The 22,363-nt window shown below is 39.5% G+C and overlaps 1 protein-coding gene across 5 annotated transcripts in view; it reads right to left on the bottom strand.

Moving 5' to 3' along the window:
- The window catches only part of tgfbrap1 (transforming growth factor, beta receptor associated protein 1), a 53,704-nt gene that overhangs the window by 25,879 nt on the left and 5,462 nt on the right, over positions 1–22,363 (bottom strand). For 4 of the 5 annotated variants that reach the window (XM_020529739.2, XM_020529737.2, XM_020529738.2 and 1 more), the window contains exons 2-3: positions 10,073–10,774; positions 704–898 (exon numbers count right to left, since the gene is read on the bottom strand). In XM_020529739.2, the coding sequence (XP_020385328.2) occupies positions 704–898; positions 10,073–10,757 (880 nt within the window). In that variant the 5' untranslated portion in view covers positions 10,758–10,774. Of the gene's footprint in view, positions 1–703; positions 899–10,072; positions 10,775–12,538; positions 12,580–22,363 lie in introns of all 5 variants that reach the window. The other variant, XM_048598215.1, reaches the window with a different exon arrangement.

The raw sequence follows: 22,363 nt of genomic DNA, 5'->3' as shown, positions 1-22,363 counted from the left end.
TCTCTGTCAGGCAACGTCCTAATTTTAAAATGATCATCTTTATTTTCAAATGCCCCCACGACCTCACTATCTCAGAACTGCTCCAGTCCCACGGCTCTAAAAGAAAGCCGCACTGCTCCAATTCTGGCCTCGAGTGCATCCTCAATTTTAAATTGCTGCACCAGCTCCACCTTCAGTTGCCTAGACTCCAAAACTCTGGAATGCCTTTTCTATGGGCTCTTGACACCTCTCTACCTTGCATTCCTCCATAAAGATCATTCTTAATGCATATTACTTTCAGATTGTCAAATATCTCATGTGGCTTGGCATCATATGTTGTTTTATATCACTTCACCTTGAGCTGCATAAATATAAGTTTTACTGTCATATCACTGTTTCTCTATGCCATCAGAAACAATACTTTATCATAATGGAGAAAAACAAATTTTACAGAAGTCCAATATTATTCCAAAATGGGTGACAATGATATCCAAGCATAACAAGCAAATAACATTGCAAAGGAAGTTAAAAGAGTTGCCAGGTAGGGTTACATGGCCTTTGATTTGAGAGGTTAGACACCGTTTAACTATGGAGCATGAAGTGCGCTTCCCCTCCCCCATTAATTTTCAAGTTTGCAAAAACCAATGCTCAAGCAAGGCAGAGAGATTACTAATACTGAGGTAACTGATTCCAAGCAAGCTGAAATGCAATTTATCTGAATTACCTTCAAAGTCTTGTAGTATATGGCCATCTCTGAATGGAATGGACTGCTTCTGCTGTTGGTCAAGCATGCTGTGTACTGTAACAAATTCTTCATCCAAAGCTACCACATAAGGAAAACACACAGCCGCTCCAATCACATTCTCTGACCAATGAACAGGTGCACGCTGGGAGATTCCTGCAGCTGTTACAAACATTCCTGCAAAAGAAAATTTAAAAAAAATGAGTTGCAATTACCATGTCCCTAATGCCTTGCAGCAAATTTGCTGCCTGAATGGTAAGCATTTGTTAATAATTATAGCACTTACACTACTGGGAATAAACGTGTTAATTCATACATTTAATTACAGGCAATGTTTCAATCCCTTCCCAGTCCCAAAGCACCTGACAAGCATGGATTGTATTGGAGGCTTTTACTTCATTTCTTGAAATGAATGTTATGAACTTTAATCAGCAAAATATACAAGACCAATTGATATGCAGCTAATGTTCATTTCACAAAGACAGCAACTAAGCAATGCATCTGTCAGCAGTCAACTCCATTTAAAATTGGTTAACAGACCTACAACTAACATTTTTAAAGAAGGAATCATGAAAAAAAAAGTTATTGAATTATCGCAGTCTTGAGTAAAGGTTGGCAATGCCTGTAACAGACAAATATACTTCTTACAAATTGCAAGCTCAGGTTATTTCTACACAAATCTGAATAAGTATAGCTGATAAGTGACATTTTGACAAAGCTTTTCATCTTGCACTTATCAGAACAATTTGCAGGGATACAAATTCAAGGGAGCAAAAAAAAAAAAGCTAACATTTATATTGTACAAGACAAGATTGGTAGGTAAGTGGACTCTGACTGGTAGTGGCGATGCCGCAGACAATGCGCCATTAAGGCTACTTGACAGTTAACTGCCAGGCTTTAAGTAAATTTTAAACCATATAGTTGACTCTGATTGGTCAAGACATTGCCTTAAAGAGAAGGACAAGTGAGCAGCAGTAACCTATTCTGTTGAGTTCAAACAGGTGCAGTGCATGTCCTTTCTGCCTCATTTGGTATGGTAAGGCTTGCTTGTTGCAAAACAGCTGAAAGTTTGAGCAACAGCTGAAGCTAGCTATTTCATGCTGCTTCTATGCAGTAGCAGAGGGCCCTCTTGTAGTGCAATGGTCGTGTCCGTAGCCCTGGACCAGAGAGGCCTCGATTCAAGTCCCACCTGCTCCAGAGGTATCTAATAACATCTCTGAACAGGTTTATTAGAAAAATAGGTTAAATTAAAAAGAAAACTACGCAGTAGAAAGTCAGTCAAAGTAGTTCAGTTGGAAGAGCAATAGGCTCAAAATTAAAAGGTCCTTGGTTCAATCCTAGGCTTCAGCAGAATAAGCATGTACCTTTCTCTCATGCCACAGTGGTAGCATCCCCACCTCTGAACTGGGAGGACTGACTTCAAGTCCTACCTGCTCCTAAGGTTTGTAATAACATTATTGAATAGGTTCAATTGAAAAATTGTTTTTAAAAAAATCTACACAGTAGCAAAGCCTTCTTGCGGTGCAGTGGTAATGTCCCTCACCCAAGGCCTGGGTTCAGGTTCCAAGTGTTCCGGAGGTGTGATATAACATCCCTGAACAGGATGATTCAAAAAATGGATTAAATAATAAAAAAAACTATGCAGTACCAATGAGTGATACCCACCACTTGCTAGATATCTACTTCAATCCAAAAAGGCGTACTGCCTACCACACAAACGAGTCATGTGATGCATAAATTTAAATGCTGGTGAGAGATGCCAGGAATGTAGACCATATACCCACGGCTTGAGGAACAATGTTAAACAGCACATTCCTTTGGCTGATTGCAACAGACAAGGTTCTGACTATACCCAAACAGACTGCAATTACAAAAACTGTCAACAGTGTCCAATATAACATGTGATTCGGCAAATGAACCAATCCTGAGTGTGTGAGGAAATATACTGACAACCAAGTCAGGTTTGTCAGTTGGGCTCACATCATGGTGCACTTGCGTGCTCGGGAGTCCACGTATATTAATTGAAAGAGCCTTGTTTGCAGACAGTAAGCACATGTAAAAGCACTGCAACTATCTCAACTCAACTAAATAAATAAGCCATTTGCTGGTTCATTTCTCAGGACTATCCCTGGTCAGAGTCAACCTGTCTGGTTTAACATTTAAAAGTCTGGCAGTTAACCGTCAGTTAGCAGTAATGAGTATATCTTCAATGGCAACACTTCTACCAGTCTACTTGCTAATCAATCAACATTCACTTCTTGTGCAATATAAATGTGAGCTTTCCCTTGAATTTGAATGTTTTTGAATTGGCCTGGAGAGCACAAGACTAAAAGCTTCAACAAAATGTGTCTTTTTTTTCCAGCAATATTCAGGTTCTATAGCAATGACACTTCAAGGCCAGCTTGAAGGTTTATACTTTTTTCAGAATGTGACAAAGGGTCACAGGATTTGAATCATTAACTCTGTTTTTCTCTCTAGAGATACTACCAGACTTGCTGAATTTTTCCCAGCACAATCCTCTACACGGTTTACAATGCTTTCAGTTTTAATACCAAAGTTTTGAAATTGTGCATCCATACATTAAAGCCTAGAAGAGAGTCCCAACGCTAACTCCAGGAGGATTCCACCAAAAGACCTTTTGCAACCAGAAAGAGATCATTACCCTGTTTCCCATCACTTGGCCAATTTTGTAACCATGTTGCTTCAGTCCCTTTTATTCCTCGAGCATCAATTTTGCTCGGCTGTTTTGCAGCACTACATCAAAGTCCTTCTCAACGTCTAAATATACAACATTCCTGCACTGATCAATTATCTCTGTCACCTCATTAAAAAGAACTCAAATTAGTTAAACAATTTTCTTTTAGGAAATCCACTTGGTTCTCCTAAATTAACTTGTGTTTGGCAACCTGACTATTAATTTTGTCCGAAATAGTTGTTTCAGGACATTTCCACATAACTTAAGTTGAATTGACTGGTCTGCAGTTGCCAGCTTATCCTCACACCTTTTTTGAACAATTCCACACTCCATTCCTGAATGTAAGGAAGCCTCAAAATTACTGCCACTGCCTTTGAAATTTCCACTTGCACTTCTGTCAGTATCCTTGGATATATCTCATTCACTCTTGGTGCCTTTCAACTTTAAGTGCAGACAGTCAATCCAATAACTCAGTTAATTCTAAGTGCTTTGTGCAACTGAATTTCCTCCTCTCAACATGGCCTACATAGCAGCTTCTTCCTTGACGAAAAGATGAAAAGTATTTGTTTAATATTTCATCCATGTCCTCTACCTCCATACGTAAACAAACATTCCTTTGAATTTTCTTAATGAGTGCATGAGCCTTGGTGTGTCAATGCCAAGCACTGTGGGACTGAACATTAGATTGCTGGGCATGCATGCAGCCTGGATGAAACCTTCATATAAACACATTTGTTGGGCCCTAATTAAACCTACTTCTTTTATCACTCATTGTTCAAATTCCTATAGAAGTCTTTGGAATTCCCTTTTATGTTAGTGGCCAGTCTCTTTTCATACTCCCTTTTCTCTCCTTTTATTTGCCTTTCCCCACCACTTTCTGAACATGGTCTACATAGCCTGGTTCGCAATTACATTTCCAATCTGACATCTGACAAAGCTTATTCTTTTTTTAATTAGAATTTTTGTCATTCAAGGAGTTTTAGATTTGTTTGCACTACCTTTCCTTTTCAAGGAAATATACCTTGACTATGTTCAAGCACTTCTTCGTTGAAGACAGTCCATTGTTTTGCTGCCATTTTCCTGCCAATCTTTGACTCCCAATTTATTCAACAGAGATCAATTCTTACCCCAGTGAAGTTGGCATTTCCCCCAATTAATTATTCTTACTCTAGATTGTTTATTGTTTTCTTCCAGAGTCACCCTAAATCTTATGATGTAGTGATCACTATCCCCAAAATGTTCTCCCACTTACACTTGATATGCTTGGTCCACTTTCTTCCCAAGAACTAGGTCCAGCAGTACTTCATTTCATGTTGCACCAGAAACATACTGCCATAGAAAATTCTCTTGAATACACTCGAGAACTCTTGCACCTCTGTTCTTTCCAGTATAACTTTTCCCGCCCATATTTGGATAATTAATATCCCCTATTATAACTACAGTGCTTGCACCTCTCCATAATTTATTTGCAAATTTGATCTACTGCATCTTTCCCAATAGTTTGTGGCCTGTACACTACAATGAGCAATGTAATTGCACCTTTTTGTTCTAGCCAAATCAATTCAATCCTTAACCCCTCAGACATCCTGTTTCGCCTGAACTACAATGCTCTGTTTCGGCAACACCACCACCTTTCCTCATTTTTGCTCCTTACCTCCCCTGAACAAACTATGTCCTGGAATACTTAACATCTACCCTTCCTTGAGCCAGGTCTCTTCTAACCATAACATTATATTTCCACTTCACAATCTGTGCCTATAACTCACCAATCTTATTAGGCCACGATACGTGCAGAGGAACCCTGATATAGATTTTATGACTTTGTCCCTTCCTCTGACCCCACCTATTGACATACTATTCTCTATTCTAGTGCCCCATGCATCACCACTCACTTGCCCCTGCCACCACACACAGTATTCTGTTCACTTGTTATTCCTCTCTGATGCTATCCCCTGGTTACCGCATCCCCATTGAGTTAGTTTAAACTTTCCTCAATATAACTAGTAAAACACCCACCAGGAATTCAGTCCCAGTTCTGTTCAGGTGCAAAACATCCAGTCAACAGGACTGGTTCTAGGGGAGACTGGACTTGTAAAATCCCAAAAATCTAAAGCCCTATCTCCAGCACAAACACTCCAGCCGAACATTCATAAGTCTTCCCCTCCTATCTCAATAGACACTTGCATATGGCACAGGGAGTAATATCCAGGAGTAAAACATTTCAGAAGGCAGTGGGAAAACATCAACTTCTTCAGTTAGTCCAGCCAATGGTTTTTGCTAAAGGCTGTTACATAATTTGTGATACCATCATCCTAATGAATTGTTGGTATTAGGTGGCACTGTAAAAAGTCTAATTTTCATATTTTGAAAGAAATGTTCCCAGGAGCTTTGTCAATAAATTAATTGTGGTGGAAATCCTAGAATCTTTTATCAAAATATAAATTTATATAGCAAGTGCGATTTACATTTATAGAAGAAGTTATGATTACTGACATTTAATGTTAATCAATTCTCGTCATCATTACAATATACTGCACTTAAATTCCAATGTTCCATGTGATACATAGTGCCACATTTCATTCACTGAATGAGGGCAGTGACTTCAAGTCCTTCTCTTCAGCATAGCATCCCAGATAACAAAATGAAAAATGCTGACAAAATGTAAGTCATCCTGTTTTCATGGCTTCCACTACACTGATCAGCCTTTTCACTCCCTCAATACACAAACAGGAACTCCTAAATGTGTCAGTAGAAAATGTACAAATAATGTAGCAACAATTGACTAAACATGCATAAAACTGAAAATACAACCTCATATTCTGCAGGCAAAATGAATTATAACCACTGAATGCTGTCTTTAGAAGTTATGCAAATGTTTTCCAGAACCTCAGTTCTAGATGAACGGAATCAGCGAACAGAAAAATAAATGGCAATACACAGATTTTATTTGGGAAGCGGGTAGGAAGAAAACACATGGCTAGCAGTGGAGGAGTGGCGCGAGACTGTACTGAAACATTGAAAATAGGAGGAGTACATCATTTGGCTTTGCTCTACCATCCAACAGGATCACGGCTGTTCATCTAAATCAGTTTCCTGTTCCCACTTGCTCCCCGTACTTTCTGATCTCTCTATTCCCAAGATCATATCCAACTCACTTTTGAAAACATTCGATGTTTTTTGGACTCAACCACTTTTTATAGCAGAGAATTTCACAGGCTGACTACTCTGGGTGAAGCAACTTATCCTCATCTCTGTCCTAAATGGCCTATCCGTATCCTTAAACTGCAGCCCCATTTCTGGATACTCCAGTCATCGGGAACATCATTCCTATGTCTACTACCTGTCTAGTCCTGTTAGAATTTCATGGGTTTCTATGAGATCCTCCTTCATTCTTCTAAACTCCAGCCAGTATAGGATATATATACAGTATACAGTAAATGATCCAGTCTTTCTTCGTACTGGCATCCCAGTGATCAGACTGCCAAAAATTTGTTACATTCTCTCCATAGCTGGAACATTCTTCCTGCCTCCCCTTTTCCCAATCTATCGACATTCAGATAATAATCTGCCTTCCTGTTTGTGCTACCAATTTGTCCACATTATACATCATCTGCCATACATATGCCCATTCTCTCAACTTGTCCAAATCACACTGTAGCATTTCTGTATCCTCCTCACAGTTGACCCTCCCATCTGAGAGTAAAGATAAAGGGAGATATCTCTTGTCAAAAACACATTATTTTTGCCTGACCTGAAGTATGTTCAGTGCAACCATTAAAGTCAAGAAGGCATGGTTAGCATTGTTATGGTGGAGAATTACAACACAGCCCCAAATATTGAAGGCTCATCAAAAAGATGCAGGCACACAACCTCCTCCAGCAACTCATAGCTTTTAGCTACAGCAGAAGTAACTTTCACATTTGTGTCCTCACATTGCAAGTTCAAGTCAATATCACCTACATTAAGACAGCTCGAATCCTTCCTCATTTATATCTAACTGCTGCAGACTACTTCAAAGTCTTAGCACCATATACATTCACACTGAATGTTGTGTTACTAAAAGATACACTTTTCTATTATTCTAGGATTGAAAGGCCAAGTATAGCTGGTCATATTTGGGAACACAAATGCAGTTGCTCAGACTACTTTTGTCTGAGACAATAATGAATAATCAATGGAAACATTTATTTTGTCTGGGCAATAATCAATCGCTCCAAGAAGTTCTGCTATTATCCAAGGGTTACCATTTCTTTTATGTAATTGAATATCAAGTTCCTGACTCTCAAAAGTTTTGTACATTTATTAGCCCCATTACTGCATAAGATAGCAAATTAGAAATGTGCACAGAAATAAGAGAAAAAAATTGCAGCCTATCTCGCTGATCCTAAAAATTAAAGCACCATTTAGGACAGAGATGAAGATAAATTGCTTCACTCAGAGAGTAGTCAGCCTGTGGAAGTCTCTGCTACAAGAAGTGGTTGAGACCAAAAACATTCAACGTTTTCAAAAATGAGATAGACATATTCTTGGGGATAAAGAGATCAGAGTGTACGGGTAGAAAGTGAACACAGGGAACTGGGTTGGATGAACAGCCGTGATCATATTGAATGGTACGGCAGGGCCAAATGATGTTCTCCTGACCCTATTTTCATTCAATGAATGACGGAAATGACTTCAAATCCTTCCCTTCAGCACGGCATGGCAGATAACAAAAGGAAAATGCTGACAAAATCTAAATCATCCTGTTTTCATGGCTTCCACTACACTGATCAGCCTTTTCACTCCCTCAATACACAAACAGGAACTCCTAAATGTGTCAGTAGAAAATGTACAAATAATGTAGCAGCATTTGACCAAACATGAAAATATGCATGTAAAACTAAAAACACAATCTCATATTCTGCAGGCAAAATAAAATACAACCGTTGAATGCTCTCTTTCAGAGATATGCAAAGGTTTTCCAGAAACTCAGTTCTAGATGAACAGAAGCAGAAAGCAGAGAGCGAGAGAGAGAGAGAGCGAGAGAGAGAGAGGAAAAAAAAATAGGATATGGATAAAACAGGTGGCCAGCAGGGGAGGAGTTGCAGGAGACTGTACTGAAACACTGAAAATTTCTAGTGGGCAGTCAAGCAGGGCGTATCCCTTAGAGGCACAGGGCAAAGCTAGATTATTTCATGCACATTTTGCTTCAGTGATAACCAAAGTGAGTAAAGTGAGTGGGTAGGGATAAATGGACGGAGTGAAAATAGACATATAGCATCTTTTAGAATACCTGGCTTTGCTCAGAGTGGAAACATCTAGCCTGAATGGCTAACTTCCCAGCGAGGGACGTGGGAATAAAGTGGAATAGAGGTCGTAGAAAGACTTCCTGTGATAGTGATGTGGTGTCAAAGATTGGAAAGTAGAAAATTTTACACATATTCAAAATACGGTGGAAGGACATTCCTAGTAACTACAGGCATATCAGTTGATCAGCGATAACTAAGATGCTAGACACTACAGTTTAGATCTTTTGGTTTCCAGAATGTTAGAGACTGGATGGACCCTGAAGGATGTGCATCCAGATCTCTTGGAAGTTCTGATGGCCTGACTGCATAGTAGTTGCCTCGGCATTTGAACCTGCTGAAAGGAATTGCTTTGCACCTGAACCGTCTGAAAACACCCCCATTGTTAATTACCTGGACACTTACACAGGGGAAGTTACAGGATTTAAACTGGTTGTAACTCCTAGCTAATTATAAAACTGAACTCTACCCACACAGTATCTGACCAGACCCACACCATGGGCATCCAACTGCCTCATATCATGGGTGCCCAACCTGACACTGTCAGAAATAAGGATAAGCCACAAATTGAGGGGAAAGAAAAAAACAGACGCTTAGAAAGCTTTGAAATAATCAAGGAGAGTTAGCAGAGATTCAAATTTTTTAGACATGACATCTGCTTTTAACTAATCAGTGTGGGCTGTCATTTTTAAACTGTTATTCCAAGTGAATATAAATTTACATGAACTGGAACTATAAACCCACTTTGCTTCCTTATTTCCTTTTCAGTTACACACTGCACTACATATGCAGCAAGATATTCTGTTGTAAATGAGTCTTGTGTATCATAATTTAAAATTTCTTTAGTCTTTACAGAATGTTAGCCTAGATGTCCTCCTCCATAGGAATTATTTGAGTCCACCTAAATTATTGCCTCCTTGAAATCATCTATCGTTTTACCTATTCCACCTGATTCCTTTGAAACACTGAAATTAGATCTCTTCCAACTGAGCACACTGTGCAGAAAATCCTGCTAAATATCAAGGCTCGGTAGCAGAACTGGTGTATTTAGCAAGGTAAACTGGGACTGTTTTCTTTATATCCTTAAAATAAGATCCTATCTTCTCTGGTTCACTTAATACAGAAGCATCTGTATTTTTTTAAACCTCAAAAGTCCCTTCATGTAATCCCCCTGCCGTACTTGCTCTCTGCTTGGCTTTTGAGTGATTGAGAATCACGTGTTCTTACAATATATTTTGGGTTTGAAACTGGCAGCAATTTTTGAAATGGATGATTTATTCACCACTCCTCTGGGATAATTAAAAACCACTTTAGTTTTGTAATAATAAAATCATATACACCAAATGACACTGAATTTCACAATAAACTTACCCAATGCACCTGGACCAGCTAACAGAAATTCCTCTCGACCAATGCGCTTCACAATCGGTTGTTTGTCCTCACTATTATATGGAAACAGGTCCTGTGAAGTTCCGGTATTATAACTCAAAATAATATATTGTGTGCTCATTGCCAAGCAAAGGAAGTACCCATCCACAGCCATAGCAACTGGCTGCTCCGGTGTGGAGATTTCTTTTATTAACTGAACACGGTCCTCATGTACTGTGTACATTTGTACAGTTTTCCGCTTCATTGAAATGGCACAAACCTCAATACAGAAGGGGTCTCCAGTCACTGGGTTCTCGTTCACAACAAATGCAGTTATTCCTTTGATTTTAGCTCCTGATGGTACAGGCTCCAGGCTGATCATATCCATTAAAATTACAATATTGTCACATAAAACCAATAGCCTGTTCAAAGCAGATGCTGCCTTCAGCTCATTCACAGCTTTTTTTACCCCTAGATACTTGTGTAGTTGTTTTGTTGGAGTAAACGCAAGTCTTCCGGAGACAGATGCTTTCTCTTCCAATTTAAAGTGATAGATACAGCAGTCACTTGTAGCTACATAAAGGTTCTTCCCACAACATTCAATGCAATCAACAGAAATCCAAGATTTGTCTCCTATCAGCAGATCCTGTCCAAGCACAGGAACAAGTTCAAATGCCTTTACACTCATTGTGACTTCTCAGTCATCTAAAAAGAGGACAAAAATACAATGAATCATACATCTTATGCATCATCAAAACAACAGACTGTCAAACCCTCCAGGAATTAACATCACCTTAGTTATATTTTCTTGACATTGAATTAAATGAATTCTGTAAGGTACCCTAGTCAGTAAAAAGTAGAGGATCATCCTATGGTACTTTTCTTGCAAAAGCAGTATCTAAAGCTCTTCGACAGAACTGGAGCAATAGTAGAAATGGTAAATGTATTATTGCATTTGGTAACTATTCAGCATGGTGTTAGTTATGGAACCTCCGATTTTGGTAACATGACTACTTAATGCTCCAGTCGACCACAGCAGATTCACTTTCACATTCACAAACCTCATACTTAATCACATCTTTGACATTAGATGAAACAGTAGAACAAATGGGTGAGTGTATTAGTCAGGTAATTTATGGCAGGCAAAATTTCTCTGACATTGATCCAATTCCAAGATAACATGTGATAATCTAAGATTGGAAGGAAATCAACCAAGCATGGCCCACTAAAGGAATCTGAATATGTAGATCTTTCATTGTTTCTTCCAAATCAGCATTATTAACTGTTGTTTTTTGCCCCAGCAAGTGTAATCATTCTAGCTGGAGAAGTAATAGGAAGTTTATACATGCTGTATACTATAGATATCACAGATGTAGTGTTAATACTCCAACAATATCTCTATGCTTGGGCATTTGCTAACTTATGCTTCAGCCATTGTTGTTTAATTAGATATTTACATAGCTGATTTGGAGTTGGGGACTAAGTGTGGTGTGTCAAAATTTGCAGACGACACTAAGGTGAGTGGTAGAGCAAAGTGTGCAGAAGACACTGAAAGTCTGCAGAGGGATATAGATAGTCTAAGTGAGTGGGCAAAGGTCTGGCAGATGGAGTACAATGTTAATAAGTGTGAGGTCATCCATTTTGGTAGGAATAACAGCAAAATGGACTATGTTTTAAATGGTAAAAAATTGCAGCACGCTGCTGTGCAGAGAGACTTGGGTGTCTTTGTGCATGAGTTGCTGAAGGTGGGATTGCAGGTGTAGCAGGTAATTAAAAAGGCAAATGGAATTTTGTCTGCCATTGCTAGAGGGATGGAGTTTAAAAACAGGGAGGCTATGCTGCAGCTGTATAGGGTCCTGGTGAGGCCACACCTGGAGTACTGTTTTGGTCTCCTTACTTGAGAAGGGATATACTAGCACTGGAGGGGGTGCAGAGGAGATTCACTCAGTTGATTCCAGAGTTGAGATGGTTGGATTATGAGGAGGGACTGAGTAGACTGGGCTTATACTCATTGGAATTCAGAAGAATGAGGGGAGATTTTATAGAAACATATAAGATTATGAAGGGAATAGATAAAGTGGAGGCAGGGAGGTTGTTTCTGCCACCAGGTGAAACTAGGACTAGAGGGCATCGCCTCAAAATAAAGGGAAGCAGATGTAGGACTGAGGTCAGGAGGAACTTCTTCACCCAAAGGGTTGTGAATCTGTGGAATTCCCTGCCCAGTGAAGCGGTTGAAGCTACCTCACTGAACGTTTTTAAGGCAAGGCTAGATAAATTTTTGAACAGTAAAGGAATTAAGGATTATGGTGAGTGGGCGGGTAAGTGGAGCTGAGTCTCAAAGATCAGCCATGATCTTATTAAATGGCGGGGCAGGCTCGAGGGGCCGGATGGCCTACTCCTGCTCCTAGTTCTTATGTTCTTATTGTACTACTTTAATTCAAAATTATTCACAGTAAATCCCTTACAGACCTGAACCTTTTTTTCTTCAGCTCTCCCACGTGTTGAACTCACTAGTTAGAACAAAAAGACAAAGTCTCACCACTGACCAGACCATCTGGCAACAATTTTAAAAATTATCATTTTCCCCAATAAATATGATGTAAAAAACAATCTGTGATATAAATTACAGTAATGGGTCAATATACAACTTTGATGAAAAAGCCCATATAACTGTTAATGACAACTTTAAGTCAATGCCAACAGTGTTGTGAAATTGAATGCTAGATATCAAATCAGTGCAATCTACATCGGAATTCCACTGAAATAAAATCTTCGCAACATGCTGAAACACTTAGTTACAAATGTTTTGAGTGAAGAGGGTACTTGTGGAGGGGTGCTTTTCTAACTGGATGTCTGTGATCAGAGCTAGGACCTCTGTTGTTTGTAACTTTTGTATAAATGATTTGGATGAGAATGTATGTGGTCTGATTGGAAAGTCTGCAGATGACACAAAAATTGGTAGAGTTGTGGGTAATGCGGATAATGAGGATGGTTATCAATGGATACAGAAGGATATAGATCAGTTGAAAAATTGAGTGGAGAAATAGTAGATGGATTTTAAACCTGGACAAGTGAGAGGTAATGCATTTTGGGAGGTCAAATATAAGAGGAAAGTAAACAGTAAATGGCAGGACCCCGGGGAGCATTAACATACAGACAGATCTTGGGGTGCAAGTCCGTAGCTCCCTGAAAGTAGCAACAAGTGGAAAAGGTGGGAAAGAAAGCATATGGCTTGCTTGCCTTCATCAGTCAGGCCATTGAGTATAAAAGTTGGCAAGTCATGTTGCAGCTTTATAAAATTTGGTTAGGTCACATTTGGAGTATTATTTGCAGTTTTGGTCAACAACTTTGGGAAGGATACGGAGATTTTGAAGAGAGTGAAAAACAGGATATTGCCTAGATTGGAGTACGTCTGTTGTAAGGAGAGGTTGGACATACTTGGATTGTTTCCACTGGAGCAGAGGCTGATGGGTGACTTGACAGAAGTATATAAAACTAAGGAAGGCACACAGAAGGTGAATAGTCGGAGTCTGTTTCCCAAGATGGAAACAACAAATACTATGAGGGAATAGGTTTAAGGTGAGATGGAAAAAGTTTAAAGGAGATTGCGAGGCAAGTATTTTTTTTAAACAGAAGCGGGTAGATGCCTGGAATGCACTGCCAGAGCTGGTGGTAGAAGCAGATACAATAGCAGCGTTTAGGAGGCTTTTGGACAGACACATGAACAGACAGGGAAGAGAAGAATACAGACCACATGCAGGCAGATGAGATTAGTTTAGATTGGCATCATGGTCGGTGCTGACATGGTGGGCCAAAGGGTTTTCCTGCGATGTACTATTCTATGAATTTTTGCCATTCCATTAAGTAGCTTAATAAGTAAATGTCCTGCAAAGCTCAACTATACAAACAAGGAGAGTCCAGGATACAATTCCTTTTCAGAGCTCAATTAGCTTATTTAAGTCGGCACAGTGGTTAGCACTGCTGCCTCACAGCACCAGGGACCTGAGTTCGATTCCACCCTCGGGCCACTGTCTGTGTGGAATTTGCACATTCTCCCCGTGTCTGCATGGGTTTCTTCCAGGTGCTCCGGTTTCCTCCCACAGTCCAAAGATGTGCAGGCTAGGTGGATTGGCCATGCTAAATTGCCCATAGTGTTCAGGGATGTGTAGATTAGGTGGATTATAGGGGGATGGGTCTGGGTGGAATGCTCTGAGGGTCTGAGTGGACTTGTTGGGCCGAAGGGCCTGTTTCCACACTGTAGGGTATCTATGATCTACGAAGTCAGAATAGCAATGCAGGTCATGCTGTAAAACATACCTGCAATTAGGCAACTAGACTCAGTTGCAGATATTTCTAACCAACCTGTTTAGAGACGGTAATAAACATCACTCTAGAGTATGGGGGACTTCAACTATAAATTTGGTATCTGGATACAGAACGACTGGTATTGATTACTCAGAAAGTCTGGTTAGGAACCACTGGGCAATTTTGAGGGTCATTGATTATTTTAATTTTATTGTGTTGAGAATAGAGGAGGCTGATATGATTTGCCTGTCGACTTACATGTCGTAATAGTAGGGATGCAACCACTGCATAGAGTCTCTTGGACTCAGCTGCAGTGTACACAGCAGGTGAATAACCAGCTGATTCTTATCCTGATGGAACACAGTGACAGAAGCAAACCATTTGGGCCCACAAACCCATTCTCCCATTCAAATGGATTGAATAGTCTCCTTCTGCATTATGACATCGATCATTCTGTGAAATTATGTTTCTTAAATCCACATACTTTCTTTCTCCCCCATATCCTTTAGATTTTTATTAAGTAAAGCTCTTCTGTTGATCATGCCATCTTTGTCTGTTTTCACAACCAGTTGGTCAAGGATATAGCCACTATACTAAAAAAGATGAGGTGCAAACTTTCAATAAGATTCAGAGTCCCAAAAACCTTATTATACCTCATTTTGTTTTTCCGGTGGCAAAGTAAATTAAAGCTCTTACTTTTCCTCTTCTGGATGACACCTATTCTTGTGCTGCATGTCCTAAATATGTCTCCTTGGCTTTTGCAAATTCACTTTTTACTAGACTCCACACCAATCCAGCTGACTGTAACTGTGTAAACAATTTTCCAACAGCCTTCCACGTAACACTATAAAGTATGATGTCATTCAAGTAGACTATCGAATTAGGTTTTCCAGCAATAACTCTATTCATTAAACGGTGAAATGTGGCTGGGACATTCTTAAATCCAAATGACATAACCCGATGTTGGTACAATCCATGACAAAAATGAAAACTTCCTTAGCTCTTGTCGTCAATGGTATCTGCCTGTATCCTTTTAACAAATCAATTTTAAATAAGAATATTGCACTACCAACTCTACCAATGCAATCTTCTTGTTTGGGAATAGGGTATGAATCCACCTTTGTGACCGTATTTACTTTCTTATCATCAAAACATAATCTAATTGAGTGTTTGGTTTAGGAACCAATACTGCAGGAGAACGCCTAATTATTCTTGCTTGGTTCGATCAATCAATTCCACAGCATGCATTGAATTTCCTGTGTTCCTTTGGCTTGAACCAATATGGGTTCTGAACTAACTACATTAACCTCATGTTTGATTAAAGTGGGATACCCAAGTATATCTTTGCAAACTTCTTCGTACTTCCTGAGCAATCGCACCATTTCTCTCTGTTGATCTTTCTCCAGACGGGAAAGTACAGTGTCTAAATTAGTCATAAAGTTATAGAGTCATACAGCACAGAAAAAGAATCTTCGATCCAACTAGTCCACGCTTAACAGGTTTCCTGAACTGAACTAGTCCCAGTTGCTTGCATTTAGCCCATATCCTTCCAAATCTTTCCTATCCACGTAACCGTCCAAATGTCCAAACGTTGCAACTGTACCCGCCTCTGCCCTTTTCTCTGCCACATACACACCAAGCTGTGTGAAAACATTGTCCCTCAAGTCCCTTTTAAATCTTTCCCCTCTCACCTTAAACCTCTAGGTTTGGAATCCTCTCAGGGGAAAAAGACCTTGGCTATTTATCTTATCTATACCCTTCATGATTTTATAAACCTCTAAAAAGGTCACCCCTCAGCCTCTTACACCTCAGGGAAAAAGTCTCAGCCTATCAAGCCTCTCTTATAACTCAAAACCTCCAGTTTCGGTAACATCCTTGCAAATCTTTTGGGCGCCCTTTCCAATTTAATAACATCCTTCCTTTAGCAGAGTGTCCAGAATTATATGTAGTGCTCCAAATTTTTTAATTTCTCGGGATGTTAATTTAATAGTAGGAAGTTCACTTTGGGAACTGTCCATTTGTTCTCCACTCATCTTTCTTTCTTCTATCCTCCTTTACTACATTACACCTATATTTTCTCATTGTCTTCTCTACAATAGTACTGTTTCAACAGGTTTACATGACATAATCGATTCTTTTTCCTATGATTAGATATGTTATTTTACTAATTAATTGCCTTATAGAGACGACTGTATTTTGCTTTTTGTGGCTCACCTTGTAAGAGTACCAAAAATTTACCTCCTACTTTGAAATTTATGGTTGTCCCATGCTCATCTGCCCACTCTTTCATTTTATTTTAAGAACTTCTCAGATGTTCCTGCACAACTCTCAGACTATCTCTCAACACATACTCTTAACACTGAAGATTCATTTCTTTTTTTCTGACCTAACAATTTATGTCTAATCAGTTTAAATGGTCCTCTTATTTAATTACCATAAACTAGTTCAAATGGGCCAAAGCAGTAGACCCGTTTGGAGATTTTTAGTCGCAAATAAGAGAAAATCTAACCCTTTGGACACTCATGACAATAAGCTTAGATCATGATCATGAAAGTCTGGGGATACCTCTCAAAAGTGCTTTGGTTCTACAGATGGTAAGCAGTCGATTCCAGTTTGTTAACATGTATATTCCATACTGTCACAGGAATCAGGGGTGCTGGTTTAATTTCATTTTGATATTTACCTACGACTTGACAAGTATGATACAAAACAGCACATCTTCATGCAATTCTGGCTAGGTAAAATGCCTGTTGATGGAACACCTGAGTTTCTCAAAACTCCGTGTGCTGCCATACAAATTTCACGTGCTATTCGCTATATCTCCCTACAGTAGCAGATGTTCCACCTTCCGTTCTTCATCTGTGAGGAGATCTCCAGTTCCTCAGCAGGTTGTTAAGATATAGCATTCCACAACTCCTTCAGCCTCTACATGAGTACGAGCTGTCTCGCAACTCTGATAGTTACTTGTTATTCCAGCCTTTTGGTTTGTCTCGAGCACCATCTTATTTTTGAGTATTTGTAATTATCTCCCTGCCTTAATTAATCAGTTCCTAGGTCATCCCTTTACTTGTTATTCAGCCATTGACACTTTACAAACACCGTTTGACACTCTTGACCACCTGCAAAGACTTGTTACTTGGTTTATCAACACTCCACTCACATTATTTGTACTTATTTGTTGACACTCTTAATTACCTGGAATTATCTTGCCATTATCTCTCCACCTATATGTTCTGTGCCTGCGCACCTCTCCCCATTTAACCTGATGAAGGAGCAGCACAGCGAAAGCTTGCTCAGAATTTTAAATAAACCTGTTGGACTAGAAACTGGTGTCATGTGACTTCTGAGTTTGTCCATCACCAGCAGCTCCATATCACAACATGGTGAAATTACAATAGTCACTGACCCTCAAAATTTCCCCAATGATTCCTAACCAGACTTTCAGAATAACTAGTACCAGAGTTTATGAATAACTAACACCAGACACCAAGTTTGTAGCTTCAACAAAATAATTAACAATTTATTAATAACACTGTAGATTTAGCGGATTAAATCTAAACAACAAAGTAGTCTTTTTAACATCTATGATTTAAACCCAATCTTCTGATTCTAGTCCCACTCTTAAAGACAGACAAACAAACAAGCAAACTGCAAGATAAAAGAAAATCTGTGAGATGTAACTGGCCAGTTCTGAAAACACTGGTCAATGAAACAGCTTCCAGTAGGCTCCAAGGAATATTTACTTGATTCTTACAACAGATTCATTTCTCTGAATTTTCAATAAGCTGACAATGGGAGGATAACCAGGGAGTAATCAAACCTCTATCCTGTAGCTTTCACAGCCACAATCCTTCTGACAAAAGAACATCTCAAAACCAGTGCAAACTTTGGTTTCTCTTTGTTTTTTTCCCCCCAACATTCTCTTAACACCAACCACCTTGTGAGGCCGTGTTTACATTCAAACATCAGTCATTTATTTCAGCACAATGTTCCTCTGGAGTTGAAATGTCTACAGAGAATTCTGAACAAGAATCAGCCTGCACTTAACTTCCAGGCCTGGCCTCAAAAGCAAAAATCAGTTTGTTTGTTCTCTTTTTTTTTGCTTAAAAAAAAAGCTGTTGCTCACAATCCAAAGTCTTCTGCTCCAAACTCTCATTTCACAGCTCCAAACTAAAATGATAAAAAAGGAAGAAAAATCAGCGAGGGTTCTCACACTGACCCCAGAGTCCCACAGCGCATAGTCCACTCGGGACTCTGTCGCTGCAGGGGACTCCTAGTAAGATATGGGAAATTCTTTAGGATGTCATCAAAGTATCCCTGAAGAGGTCAAACAGGCTCAAAGACGTTCCTGGTTTGTGACCAAGCAAAATGTAGAAAACCCATCTTGGAAGACACCAAACAAAAAGATACTACATTGTCAGCATGCAGAGATGAATTCAAGGTGTTGGAGGGAGTGAAAAAATCCTCTTAACAACCAAACTACCTACTCCTTCAATTACCACGTGCCCACATATGACAGAGTCTGCAGGTCGCACATTGGATTTACCAGACATTTCAGAACTCATTGAACCAGAATGGAAGCAAGTCATCCTTGATCTGGATGGACTACTTTAGGAGGAGAAAACAGTGTGACAACAAGCTATGAAGGAGATTTTAGGTCAGGTGACCAAAAGCTTCGTTAAAGAGGTACATTAAAGGAGGCAAGCAAGACACAGAGGCAGTGACTAGTAGGGAGGGCATTCCAGGGTTTGGACCCCAGTCAACTGAAGTGACAATCATCAATGGTGGAGTAATTAAAATGGGGAATGAATTAGAAGCCAGAATTAGAGGACCGCTAATATCTTGGCAGTTTGAGAGATTGGAGGAGATTACACTGATATAGATGGGAAAGTCCATGGAAGTATCTGAAAACAAAGGTACTAATTTTAAAATCTTAATGCGTTTGTAGTGTAGCTAAATGGGATTAGAATAGTTAGGTGCTTGTTTTATGACCAAAGACTCAATGGGCCAAAAGGCCATTTTCTGCGGCAGAGATATCTGTGATTAACTCCAGTCCTGGTTTACAGAAGGAAGTACAAAAAAGGGCCTGGGGGAACAGGAAATAAAGAATGTCAGCTGTTGCTTGTCCCATCTCCTCAAGAAGTTTAGTATAAAGGAAAATTGATTGTTGTTTCAATCGTGGTCAAGTTAGATAAAAATGTTAAAACATTTTTATTGCATTTTTAGCATTTGTTCATTTTCAATCCCTTGTGTCCATAAAACCACAACAATGACAAAAAGACAGCCTATCATGCTGATTTCTTTCAAGAAACCATAGATAATATGCCCATGGAAATTCCTGCTTCAGGGCCTATCTGACCTGGAGTCAAGCTTCCAATTCCATATCCTTTCCATCACAAAAGACTACTGCCACTCCCTTAACATTGCTCATTTCCACCCATAGCTCAGACTATCAGCAGCTGAATCCATCCACAAAGCTTCTGTTTCTTCCAGGCTCAATAATTCAAATACTCTGCTGGCCAGTCTCTTAACTGCTACACATGTTACACATAAGTTCATCACAAGTTCAGCTTCCTGTATTTAACCAATACACAGTGCTAGTCACTCATCACCCAACCTTGCTGTTTTACAGTGGTCCCAGACCACTAATCACTTGAATGTAAAATTCTCATTATAGTGTTCAAATCCCACCCTCTCTTTAATGGCCTCCATCCCACGGCCCTTTGAACTCTGCATTTCTCTGTTTTGGATCTCTTGCCCATCCCTTATTCCGATTCCCAACCCTCACCCAAACACTGGCACCATGCCCAAAACATCCAGGCCTAAAGCTCTGCAATTCCCTCTAAATAGATGCTCTCTATAAAACTCTCCTTAAAACCTACTTCTGTGTTTAAGACCTTTAATCATTAATCTTAACACTGTCTTATTTGGCCATATTAAACTTTATCTGATTACTGCTTATGAATCACATGCAAGATTTCCTACATAAATGATCTTTCTTTTTTATTTCTGATTCCTCAAAGAAGTCAGCATTTCTGCATAAAAAGGAACCTTCCACATAAAGAAGATAGAAAATATACATTTGCAGTGAGATTCTAATTGTTCATTTCCCTTCTTTTCAGGTAGTAGAGGGGAGACAGGACATAGAAACTTAAATTGTGTCAGCTTTGGTTCAGATATAATACTTTTGCTTGAATCAGAAGACCTTGCATTCAAGTAAGTAATCTAGGAAGGTATTCAAGGCTGTGCTGATGGAATACAACACCCTCAATGGTGCCAAATATCGGATTCAGCTGTAAGTTGCTGCCATGCAAAAAAAATCCAGAGCAACATTCATAAATTAGGGGCATTCTTAGTTTGTCCTTATCTATTAGCTCAGCCGACTCTATCAGGGCAGATTATCTAATTATATTGTATGGGAGTCTGCTGTGCAACTGTTTGCATCGTGCTTCCCTTCATCACTTTGGTGAGCACTTCAGAAATTACTTCTCATGCTGTGAAGCACTTACAACAATCCAGGAATGTGAATGGAGCCAATATAAAAGTAAGTTATGTATAAATAGTGGTGTAGAATCACCGTACTCATAATGTAGAGGCCCAGGCTATAGGGGCACGGGTTCAAATTTGAAATTAATTAGTAAGTCTGAATTTAATCTCGTCTCAATAGTGCCAACCATGACAACTATAACTGATTGTTGTAATTTCCTTTAGGGAAGGAAATCTGCCATCCTTGCCTGATCTGGCCTACAAGGGACTCTGAACCCACAGCCATGTAGTTGACTCTTAACTGCCATCTGAAATGGTCTGTTATGCCATTCAGTTCGAGGACTCTTAGCAATGGGCAACAAATGCTGACCTTGCCAGCAACACCCACATCCCATGAAAGAGTGATAAAAATTTCCAAACTCAGGGATGTACCGGGGATGAAGCTCACCATATCCAACAGGAAATACCTGCAATATTTAATTTCTCCATCACTGGTGTTGCAGCATTCCCCTCAACTCAGGTTTCTGCTCTTTCTCCAAGACTCATAAGACAGAACCTGTTTGCAGAGGCATACAAATTCCTAAATACCCAGTCTGAATGCATTTCTTTCAGTTATGCATCTACAGATTTCTCCTTTGGAACAGCAGAATTTATTTTTGAACTGCTTATAAGTATTTATTTCTTTATAGCAATAGAAAAACAGCAGCAAGTCAGCATCCCTCATAGCTCCGCTTCAGTAATCTAATAAAGGTTTCTTTTCCTCAGGTTATACAGCTTTGTCCCTGTAAAGTCTTCATGATTCCTGAGTCATGAGATTTAGAACGAACAAAGAAACAACGCTCATCTAAACACCAGTCACAGCAAAAAATACTTTATTGCCAACTGCTGTAAAAATTTCCAACAAGTTTATTTTGATCTTTTGTGCTGTTTGATTGGCATCAACATAAATCAAGAAATAAATGAAAACCAGCATCCACACACTTGGGGCCTTGGTAGAAAAATATGTAACATACCTCATTCAAAGCAACCTAAGAATTCATTTCTCTCTGCTTCACTTCAAATCAATTAGAGCACAGCTCCATTCCTATTGAAGCTAGGTGAGAATTGTTCATTCACCACCATGCTCACATGTCCAAAACTAGAGCAAGATAATTCCTGCAGCATCCATTTTAATGGAGGTTTACACAGTCAGTAGTCAACATATTCCCCAAATCTGCTCCCACTTCACTGGTATTACATCACGAGCAAATGAGAGCAAATACAAGAGATCTTCCAGCCAATGTCTTCTAATGATACATTTGAACTTCATATTAAAACCCCAACAACTACAGCAGCAGACTTAAAACAATCAATATGACAAAACTGTTTCAGAGATAGTAGAAACTGCAGATGCTGGAGAATCTGAGATAACAAGGTGTAGAGCTGGATGAACACAGCAGGCCAAGCAGCATCAGAGGAGCAGGAAAGCTGACGTTCCGAAGGGTCTAGGCCCGAAACGTCAGC

Source organism: Rhincodon typus, chromosome 6 (genome assembly GCF_021869965.1).
Source record: "Rhincodon typus isolate 14 chromosome 6, sRhiTyp1.1, whole genome shotgun sequence".
NCBI lineage: Eukaryota > Metazoa > Chordata > Chondrichthyes > Orectolobiformes > Rhincodontidae > Rhincodon > Rhincodon typus.
The sequence above is the reverse complement of the archived record's forward strand: the minus strand, read 5'-3'. Positions and strand labels throughout refer to the sequence as shown.